The sequence below is a fragment of the Nothoprocta perdicaria genome, unplaced genomic scaffold (assembly GCF_003342845.1).
Source record: "Nothoprocta perdicaria isolate Ctin4 unplaced genomic scaffold, notPer1 scaffold_61, whole genome shotgun sequence".
Taxonomy (NCBI): Eukaryota; Metazoa; Chordata; class Aves; order Tinamiformes; family Tinamidae; genus Nothoprocta; species Nothoprocta perdicaria.
Genome location: NW_020455877.1, coordinates 750162 through 762293, shown reverse-complemented (window position 1 = coordinate 762293; position 12132 = coordinate 750162). Strand labels below are relative to the sequence as shown.

The window sequence follows — 12132 nt, the reverse complement described above, 5'->3', positions numbered from 1 at the left end:
CCTGAAAATGTATTTGCTGTTTAAATTTACTTCATTTTAAAATGATGAAATAGGATAAAATCTGTGTACATGTTATGCTACACTTTTGTTAATACGTAATTTTTATCAATTAAAGTGTAACCCATTTGGAGGATGTAAGGAGTATGTGTCACAACATATTTGCAAAATTTCACTTCTTCAGTATTAAGGGAAAATAGAGCTTATAAGGAAACATAATATCATTTATTAGACCAAGAGATATCACTGGAAAATGGATAATGGCTCTAGGGCATGCACATATTTTCAGGTGTCTTCCCTGTTTGTCAAGAGTCTGCAAACAGTTCTACATACTTGAAGAATATACAATGTTTCTTTGTACATGAAAGCTTGATTTTTGATTTCTTCTATTTTCCAGCTATGTCTGTTGATCTAATAAAATATATTAACAAGCGTTGCTCTAAAGGTTACATCATCAGCTAGGACATGACTATCACAGTAAGGTTGTTGTGAGAATAGATAAATATTGTCTGAGTGTAAGTAGATTAGCAAGGTTGTAGGTCATTTTATTTGACGTGCCCCATGAAGCTGTGTAGGGTGGGGAAGAGTTGTCATAGGATCCCTATAGAGTTGGAAAACAGAGATACAGCTCTCCACATAGCACTTTAGGTCACTTTAGGTCTGATTTGCTGCTGGATTATATTGGGACCCTAGTGATTGTGCTGTTAATTTAGATTATCTAAAGTTACATGCACTAACTCTCAGCTAGGGTGCCCAAAAATAGTAAATATGTCTTCAGAAGTATTTAATTTTAGTTCTTTTAGAGGGTGCCTCACAGACTTTCTTAGAAAAGAGTAAGTCTTCTATGAAACTGGTACAAACACAGCGCTCCTCCGGCTGAGAAAATGTAACTTGTTTATGTCTTTGCAAAAGCAAAAGCAAAGCAATCTGCATGATGTTATGAAGAATCTTTAACATATACGGCTAGAGGCAATTGTGAAGGTTATTTTTTCAATTAATTTGGTAAATTCACTTCATATGTGCAGAGTAGTTATCTCCCATGCAGTGGACTTAACATACTTGCAGACAATTTTTTCCATATCTTTCATAAAAATATGCTTGTGAACAACGTTTCATTGCGGAATGTGGTTTTAGGATACTTGCACTTACTGTATATCGCCTAGGATTATACTCAACCTGTGAAAGATCAGCATGGGATTTATGGTTTGACACTTATTTTTGTGGGTTAATTATTCTTAGAGTTAGGTTTAAGCCTTTACTAGCCAGTATGTCTCAATGAATGGACACACCTTGCATGCCTGCAAACAAACCAGCAGCTTGTACTATAGTGCATATGGCAGATATATAAATTTTAAAGACTAATAGAAATTATTTTACTGCACATATTTTGATTTTTCTTCTAGGTAAGGGAACGACTGAGGGTTTCTTTAGAAAGAGTCTCTGCACTGGAAGAAGAACTAGCTGCTGCTAACCAGGAGGTAACATAAAACACTTTCTCCCCTTTTGAGATGCAATTTCTCTAGCATTGTCCCACATGTTCCCCATTACTTTTCTTTAAATCATCACAAAAAAAAAAAACTCCATAAATTACATTCTGAGTAAGCTGCTGAACAAGGCTTGTTTAAGGTGGTTGTCAGAATAATATAGCTTTCTGGTTCTTAATTTATTCCATTCTTCTACAGGGCACAAACCAAAATCCAAGACAGTTTTCCATTTTTGTATTGGACATGAAAAAACAGTGAAACAACAAAACATTAGACACTGTAAGAAATTTGAGAACTTGAGATTTCATATAACTGTAAAATGAGATAAAACATATATATACATATATGTTGACACTGATATTTTAAAACAGTGTAGGGCAAAGATTATGTCTGACTTACTTTGAAATTCAGGTTTGTCTCTTCCCTTTTAACTGCAGTGTGTCATGATAAACTGTGGTGGTAGATAACTCTTTTGAACTTAGAAGAGAAATTTCTTTTCTTACAAGGTAGTTTGCAATCTTTTCTCATCATCTCACATGTTCGAAAGGAGACACAACGACACACCTTGTATTACAGCATAAGTATGCACATACATGAAAGGGAATTTTATACCCTAGAGAAGGCCAGTCTTAGGTCTGATAATATATTTAATGGAGCTTGCTCACTTTACCACCCCCATCATGCTGTGAAATTTTACCATTTGGAGAATGCTGTCTGATGTGTGCTTCTTACACTTCTTAAAAGAAAAAAATTAGAAGAGCTTGAGAACTGCATGAAAGCTATTTGGGGTTACGTGCATTTGCTGGTGTCATTTTATTCAGCCTTAAGGCATAAACTGAAAATCACGCTGATTCTAGCAGTATGCCACATATTCACGATTATATATAAACATAAAATGATGAGAGTAAATTGGTCGCCTGATTAACATGATTAGGCATATAACAAATACCAGATTCAGGAATAAAAGCTTAGTAGAGATGTGTTGGTTAAGGTAGCACATTTCTCTGAAGCACCTCGCTTTTGAGTGTTCATTCAAGTCCTCCCAGAGCCGCAATAAGACACAGCAGAAATTTATGATCCATTATGATCCATTAAGTAATGGAAACAAACTTACATTTTAGATAGATAGATGGATAGATAGATATGGTTATATAGAGTACAACTTTCCATTATTAAAGTATGAATAAGATCTTATTTAACAACCTTTGTAGCATATTATATTACAAAGATGTGAAAATTACAGCTACAGTTGCTGAGAGCAATCCATGAAGCCCTTTCTATTTGAAAGGGAAGAGTAATGTTTGGTTTAAATTGCAGGAGAGATTGAGATGTGCTGTTTGATCTGTTGGGAGAACTTCACTTATATAGCAGCTTTATATGTAACTGCATAATGGTAATAGAGAAGAATCTTGGTCTGCAGTTCTCATACAACCTGTATAATGATATGTTAACTGTCACACTTGTTGATTCAGCTGAACTTTTCAAAAACAGTAATGTCCACCAAATAATTCATTGATGTTTTGATTCTTCGAAAACAATAGTTTCTATTAAAAAAAATGAATCTATAGCATGTCTCCTTTCCAAATGAATGTTTTGAAATTACTTTGATTTTGTGTAATTAAAAATATATATTTGCAATTTGCAATATTTAAAAAATTCAGCTCCCTCTATAAGCGGCAATATAAAATATGCATCAAATTATCAATGGAATCCTTTAATTTAACACAGGTTTTAAAACAGTTTTGGAGGATTAGTGTTCCCCTGTTATGATTACTGTCATACTGAAAGTAAAGTCTTGATTTTAAGATGTACCAGGCTGAAGAAATGATACTAATTCAGTACATCTGCTTCTTATTAAAACACGTTTACAAACAATACACATTATACTTGATTTTACAGAGCATGGAATTCAGTTCAAAAATAGGCACTTAGATGCAGGCGTCTACATGTGAGCCAGATGTCAAAAAATCTGTTGCAGTCTGTGGAGTTCTAGTTAATCCAGTCAGGGACATAACCTGGCACTTAATCTGCCAGGGCTGCCAGATATGACGCAAATTTTACATCTGTCTGGAGCAAGAGTTGGGAAGGAATATCTCCATCACAAAAATGATACTAGGTGCTCCTGTGTGTGTTAGGCAAGTGACTCTCACAACAGATTTAGATACCGAATGCACAGAGAGCTAAATTTAGGTCTCTTAATCAGACAGAAGAAGCAATCATCTGGTTCTACCAATATCAGACAGTCGGCTTCTAGTCATAGGGGGGAGATGCAAAGTGGGCTTTCTATAATTAAATCATCTCTCTAATTAAAGAAATGATTGACATTTATTTAAGTGTATGCTGTATTGTAGGAAAATGTTTTTGACTTTGTATTTTATTTTGTTGCAATTAATGGCAGTAGAAGGGACTTTTAAGCATCTGGATGTTTGGAAGATGCTAGAGCTACCAGTTAGATGAAGTTCCTCTGTGGAAGTCCCTAAGAAGAGACACTGTGAGTGAAATAATAAGTTCAGAGTGCCCCTGGTTCCTTAAAAAATGAAGTCCTAGCAACAGGCTAGAAGGCTTCTGTCTTTGATAGCTGTAAACAAGTCTAAGAAACTAGGTAGAGTTACACACCGGCTTTCTTTACTATTAGAAAAATGATATTATTTTTGTTGTAAGAAATGGTTAAGAAACTCCAGCAGTTTATATAAATACCTAGAATATAGAATGGCAATACCATAGCACATGGTGCTGCTTTTAAATGTTGCAACGTGTAGTCCTACATGACATTAGTTATGATTTCCATCAACAGATCTCATTGTTTCTCAGAAGTCTCTCTCTCAAAAAAAAACCCCAAATATGATCTTTAGAGCTTTTCCCCAATGTTTATGCTCCAAATAAAGCTTTATGCATAGTTAATACTATACTGAATCTAAGCCATTTTGCAGAGTATTCTGTTTTGGACACAAATTTTCTCCCATCCTCCTTAATCATATTATCCAGCCTTTGTAAAATCTTCCTGTGTTATTAAGATTGATATGATAAGTGGCATTCCAAGACCCTCTTTTTGTTTCTGGTTAACATACTGACTTTTCCATATTTCCTCATTTGTGGAAACAGTGGCATGGAAAGCAAACCTGCAATTATATTTATTATCACAAAGATATACTTTAGGAATTCTGAAAACAATGGACTGTGTAGAATATGAAATTAGAGAAATTACTGGGTTTAGTTAATATATCACTCTACTGCAACATTCTTCAGCATTTATTGAAAATGCCAATACTGTTTGCAAATGGTAAAAGCACTATATTGTCTATGTTAGCTAAGCCATAGATAATACTTTAAACAGTCAAGCAAACTTTGAAAACATCTCTGTTGCAATTTCCACATGCCTCTACAGATTTTATACATAGTTTTGGGGATAAATTTAACTTGCAGTGCTATTAGGGAGATTGTAGGAATTTTGGCAGAAATTTTTCTGCTTGCATTCTCTTCTTTGGACAGTGGGTTTCTTTCTAATTGATGGCAAGTTAGTTATTCATCAGAGTATCCTTTACCTAATTTTTGTATAGAATCCATAAAATCATCCATGAATGATTTACATCATTTAGAAGAAAGGAAGGTTTGTGGTGCTTTATTTCCAGTACCAGAGACTTCAGAATAAGTAGCCACTTAGTCACCAAAGAACTTACATATACCACGCTGATTGCTTTATTTGTAGAAGATCAAGCCAAGAAACGAGTAAATAATAGAGATACATTTAGCCATTGAAGAGAATTTTGTTTCTGACCCTGAAGGCTGTCATAGACATGATTGCAGTATCATTACTGCTTCTGAAGTGCTCCATAAAATTCAATTTCTTCTAAACTTAGTTCAAAATAAAACTTTATTCAACTATGAATTGTTCATTTTACTCAGAGCTGCTGCATGTGAAAGTACACTTTTAAAGCTAGCTGTTATAATTTCAGCTCGGCTATTACTTTATAAGCTATTATTTATAGTCATTTCTTGATGGCTTTGATTTTTGTACATAAATACAGCCTGAAAGAGTTTTTGGGGGTAAAAATGTTATCAAAGCAATAGTTTTCTGAGAAAAATAGCATTTGCTTTTGTTGAACATATAGTAGACACAGAATTTCATCAATCTCAAATTCAAAACTTGATTGCAAATCTCTGGATGAAACCAGATGAAATCCAGTGGCTTTTCGGAAGAAAGCCAGATTAGATGTTTTTACCCATCTCTATTGACTTTAAATGTATAATAAAAAACTTTTGGTGAAAAATCTGAAATAGTCTTAATCTATGGTCTACCATCGTTTTACCTTATTTTCTCAGAACAGTTTGAGTGAACATTATTGCTTTGTGGACTTTCTTCCACATTAAAATTGTTCATTATTTCCTATCTTGAAGCTTTATAGAGGTCTAACTATAGAGAAAATTTTATAGTCTGGTTGCATGTCTATTTAATTTTGTAGGGTTGTATCTTTTCTGCAAAGTTGCACATAATAAAAATAATACCTCAATTTGAAATGTAGTCCTATATTTTGTATGCAATTGCTTTTCATTTTGCTTTTAACCCGGACCATCTTCTAGCTATCTGGTTCAGGCTATAAAAAGTAATTTTTGCACTTAAGCTTTCAATGTAGTAATGACATAAAACAATGATTTCTTTTTGTGTATATTTCATATACTTTTTGTCCCAAAATATTGATTTTTGTCTCTACACATTTGAATGGTGATCTGGGGCCTGGCAGCTGAAAGCTGAAAATTACTACGTTGGCACTACATCTTCCACTGCCTAATTTTTAACATAGTCAGAGAGAAAGGAGCACAAGAAATAAACAGTTGTTTTAACTATTCATTTTATTAATTAATTCTAACTTGAATTCTCAGAGGAAAAACTTCAAACTTCAAATGGCAAACACACACTCAGTGTATTTGCCATTAGAAACATTTGTTACTAAGGCCTAATGAGAATAGGTCTGAAATTTTTCAGAAATTTCTATTTTGAGAAGAATGAAAGAGCTTGAACTGTTTGCCATTCTCAGAAAGTCATTTAAGAAACAGCATTATTTTCCATTGCCATAATAGAGGCTAACATCATTACTTAATTTGCAAAGACACTGTTTCTCAATATTATTTTCATAAATTCCTACCACATAGAAAGCTTAACCAACAATTCTGAGTACAAAAATAAGAAAAGCACTTTATACAGGGCTTGAAGATATCTGTTCGGTGCATATTTTGGTATTGTAATTCAATAACCTTGATTTTAGAAAGTGCTTGAAGATTTAATTTCTCCTTTTTTAACTTTCCTTCATTATTTAGACCCATTTATGTGTTGACCTCAGAGTACTGTTGAAAAGCCAGTAATATACAGAATATACAGAATATACAGAATATACAGAATATACAGAAAAAGCAGATTTTTCACCACCTCTGCTTTTTTTGCCAAAATGATTTAAAAAACAATATTTTATAGCTGCCCACATACATTATAGTATTTTCAACTGAGATCTAGAAATGCTGTGTTCCGTTACTCCTCTGTTTAGTGTGTGGCCACTGGTAACAAATTTTAAGATAGTGATAGCATGGTCGATGCGTTGCCTTTTCTTCTAATTTGAATGCTTCTTATGAAGTCTTTAGAAGAAAATGGTTTGTAGGAACTGTGATTAACAGAATGAAAGCATGGTTTGTTCTCCTGTGTTTGTGAGGAGCTTCTTGGAGAGCTGAAGGGAGAGGCTTTTTATTTTTTCAGGTATTTAATGTGATTAGTAACCTTCTAATAAAATATTTACTATCAGGGCTTGGTAACTCATATATATTTGTATACTCTGTGATTTTCAATATGGTGTCATGCAGGGAATTACTACATATATCTATTTTTGTTTTCCAAATATTGAAAGATCCCAAATATGAATCAACTAAGGTTGCTCTAAGATGTTATTGCTATTCAGGAAGGAATCAGATTCTGCAATTGAAATGATAGATTAAAGCAACTAAACCTCTCCATTGCAATAATTATATTTTCTTAAAACTTTGGGTCACGTCTAATATTTCTATCCCATTGTATGTACACGTGACATTTTTTAATGGATTTTGTACAAAGGTTTTTTTTGACTAGTCTGAGTCATAATGTCATAGTTCCATCTTTGAAGACTTTAGTTTCATTGCTATTATTCACAAAACAGCAGGAGATCTATTACACCTCTCAATTTTCTACTATTGTACACACCTAGGAATCAATAACCACACATACCTTATACTTGAAGTGCTATAAGCAAACCTTTTCTTTCAAGTGGAACCATTAATTGCACTTCTTAACAAAAGAAAATCGAAGTTTTGCAAGACAATGCTTAAAGAAACATGTCAAAGAACAAAAAGCTATGGAAAAAAGGAAGCCTTGCTAAGTCTTCTTTACTGTTCCTACAAACATGCTGTTTACCTGTGAAGCAACTGTTTAAATACATATCAGAGCAAGTTACTATGGAAAACTAGGTGCTTGAAATCTATTTTTCAATCTCTTCAAACCCACTTTGTTTTCAGTCTGATAGAAACATTCACCTTAATAAAAATTTGGTCCTTCATGATAAGGAACGTTGATAATTTAATGCTTTATTTTGTCTCTGAATAAATCATGCCTGTACATTAAAAATTCCCTATTTCCTTCCAGTCTTAGAAACTAGTAATTTAATCAAAATGACCATAATCTAATACAGTATGTTTTTCCGTTATGTGGATTTTAAAAATAAATTATTGGATGCAGTGCTTCAATATGAAAGCAAATTAGGTACCATCACTCAAATGCAAAAAAAAACAGCGTTATTTTGCCCTTTTTTTTTTTTTTTTTTTTTTTTTTTTGGAACAAATGTAGTATATATCAAATTCATTATTGCATAGCAACTAATAGCAACTAATAGCAACTAATTTGGACTTTCTTGCAAGAATTTGCAATTTTCTACAATGTTGCTCTGACTACATATTCCATCTGCTCATTCTAATGAGTTTCTTATTTGCCCTCTCTGGAAGAAAAGAGTATCTCTCTTCTTTTAGTACCTTTTACTACCACTGACGTAGAATTTTTCTGTCATGTCAAGCTTTTCAGTCTTACACACGAATTCTTCCACTTTCTGTCTTCCTTCACAATTTTTTTTTACTAAAACCTGCAGTATTTTCTTACCAGTGTATTCGAAAAGTTTGAATAACATTTCTTTATATCTCTCCTTTAAAATAATTCCTGCCACTTGATTATAGTTAAATAAATGATGGAAATTTTTTAGTCTGTCATCTCTCTCTCTCTCTCTCTCTCTCTCTCTCTCTCTCTCTCTCTCTCTCTCTCTTTCTTTCTTACTTTTTGACACAACTGGTAAAGACAAGTAACTGGGAAATCTGTTACTTTTCAATTTCTGTATTCTCATTTTTATAATGCCAGCTGCCTGGGTTTTCACATTTTTTTCTTTAGGATGAAATTGTCTTAATGCTTGCATAGCAAAATATATCCTAATCTGAATTCCAATTTAAAGCACTGCAGAGGCATAAATATTTATTGTTACATTTAGGAGTAATGTATTCCATCTTCACCTTTATATTTTAATGCTTTTTCTCTGAATATTTTTACTAAGATAATTATTGCGTTACTACAGTGTTGCTGGACTCCAATAAAGGACCAGGCCTCCACTCTCTTGGACAGACAAAATAAAATCTTCCTGCTCTACAACTATTATTGTGCACACTTTTAGTGTCCATTGCTCACACACCTGGGGAACAGAAAATCTAACTGTAAAACAAAGTAAGCATAGTAGCCTGAACAATACATGTGCCAGTCACCATTTAACCTTCTTCTAGGGTCCAAATAGCTCAGTGAATATCACTCACAGAAGTCATCTGAACTGGTGCTCTCTGATTGTCCTTGCCCCTACAAATACCGAGGTTTAATTGAATTGAACTATTAGGTTAGTGCTCCCACAAAAGGAAAAGTAGGGTGAAAAGTAGGAAGACCTAACAGAATTCAAAGACACAATCATCCCAATCCTAAGCAATGTTAGAAAATCATATCAGAATTGTGCAAATGCTGCTTTTGGCAGCCAGTGGCTGTGGCAGTGGTGACCCAGGTGTGCAACCTGCCATTGCACAGCAATACACAGCCTGAATCCTAGTAAACCTGTCACACTGTAACTCCATGTTGAGGAAGTCCCTGCATCCATGCCCTTACCCTAATCCATGCCTGCTTTTTCTATGAAGGAAGGCAGAGGCTGGAGCCAGGAGGGAACAACATCACTCCCTGCTAGGTTCTCAGTCTGGATGGTAGTAGAAGCTAGTGTTCACGCTCATTACATGCCGCTACTGCAAAAATTCAGAGAATTTGGAAAATTTCAGTTTTCTGGATCTCACAATATTGGGTTAGAGGAGTTACTTCTGGAATCTGTACAATGCTTTTCCTTGGTCAGTTAGCAGGGGCTATGAGATATGCTGACATTTCTGCACCACAGCAGATAAATATATCAGTATATAACACAGATGTGTGAGGCCGAAGAACATGTCTTAATGATTAAGGGATCTTCTGATATCTGCCCTACTTTGTTCTGGAAAACACAGTAGGAAATCTCATAATTGGCTAATACATGTTCGGTGGACTTCTTTCATTCCCCATCCAAAGCAGATAAAAGAAAGAAAGAAGCAGATATGGGATAACAACCAGAGAGCCTCAAGGAGAACACAAGAGAGGCAGGAGCAGATGGATGGCTAAGGGTATTTCACAGTAGCTCACCTACACACATGGAAACTGCAGAGTAACAAAACTTGCAGGTTGTTCATATATGACTTGCTTATGGATTCATAATCAGCGTGAGATTACACACTGGTTCATTTTCAAATTACATTTAACATCATCCATTTGGCAGCTTGATTAGGGAGCTTCCTAATCAATGGAGATGATCTTATAGAGGCCCTGGTTTCACAAGCTTATTTTAGAAAATGCCTAAATTATTTATCAAAGAAAAAATACCATATATTTAATTGTACTCAGCTGGTTTGTCCATAGAACTCACTATTACCTATTACGTATGTAAAGAAAATTAGTGAACATTATTAATGTCTACTTTTGCACAGATTGCCTTTTTATGAGATACCAGAAAGAAGGTGTCACTTTTGTTTGCTCTGTTATTTAGAGATTCATAAATGTATGCCATTCTATCACTCTTTGAATGTATAAATTCAGGTTTAAGAACATCTTTGATTATCTTTTTGTCCATATCAGCTTTTGGGTCATTTGACAATTTACAAATATTCATGAGGTTCGAGATAATTTCACTTTAAGAAACAGTCTTGTTGATTTTATTTCCTTAGTGATATTTTGGGGGGCTCATCTTAATGATTAAGTAAAACATGCACTTATATTTTTACCCTCTGAAACAATATATTGCTTTATTATTTATTGTGTTTCTTTGGCATGACTACATCATTCTATGTATGCAAACATTACATTGTCTATTTACATCTTTACATATTTACATCTACTAACTCTCAAACAAGATGTTAAATAGGATAACAAGATCACAGTATTAAGTTTTATGTCCATTACTTGCATAGCTAGTTTTTATCATATATATAGGCCTTATATGCATTTGAACAAATATGTAATGTAATGACATCAGTAAATGAATGAGGCCAGCTTTCAGGTTCAGATAGGTTTCATAATTGTTAATCAGCATTCTTATTAATATATGAACCAGAAAATATGTCATGTGTATTTTCATATTAGATCACCATAACCCACCAGTGCCCTAGTAGGTCTAAGAGATGGTTAAAGCAGATGGTCCTTGAACAGCTTCAGAAATAACAAGATTGAAGAGTAATTTGCCTCTCAAGGGTCGATATTGATCATCTTCTTTGAATAGGCAAAGCAAGAGTCTACAAAAGCGACAAAAGGATTCCACATTTGCTACTAATAGGCAGTACTGCGGAAATGACTTGCATTTTGCTACTGCTCTGTTAATGCTAAAAAACAGCTTAGTGTTAAAATAATTGTAAAAGAAACAGGACCAGAGAATTGGCAAATGCAAAGGATAGACGTATCCTGGTAAATACTTTGCTGAAGATTTAGTCATATTGGCACTGTTCTAAGTTAGCAATTAAAAAAAAATATTTTACTGCAAACAGGTTCTCATATGTCTTTGACAGAAATAAATACAAAAATAATTTTATTCAGTATCAAGGAATGTTTAAAAAATATTTGGGATTTGATGGAGCAAAATTAGATACATTCTGCTGAATCTCAAATCAAATGTTGAGAAATGGTCCGGCTTGTTTGACATCTCACCTGGAAAGTTTAGTAAATAGCTGTTGGTGTCATGCTGCATTCATTTCTGCAGTCATCTTATAATAAAAATATTTTTTTAGAAATTCTACTTATGAACAATATTCTTTATCATTTAAAAATATGAAAATGAAATCAATAAGAACTTTATCTTTGATTTTCATTGGAAAAAAAAAAAAGAGGAAAATATGATCCTAATAGGAATGGCATTTTAAAATATTAACATTTTGACTAATATTAAATAAGATTTAATACTTGGTTTAATATTTTGAATAAATAGACTTTAATATTCTCCAGTGTGCTTTGATTTGAGCACACTGTGAATTAGAAGATTCAAATTTGGATTTCTTC

The 12132-nt window shown here is 33.6% G+C and overlaps 1 protein-coding gene across 1 annotated transcript in view; it reads left to right on the top strand.

Moving 5' to 3' along the window:
* PPFIA2 (PTPRF interacting protein alpha 2) overlaps positions 1-12132 on the top strand; it is a 117932-nt gene that overhangs the window by 14709 nt on the left and 91091 nt on the right. Inside the window, exon 3 of the mRNA XM_026049711.1 lies at positions 1401-1475. Coding sequence (XP_025905496.1) covers positions 1401-1475 — 75 coding nt within the window. The remainder of the gene's footprint in view (positions 1-1400; positions 1476-12132) is intronic.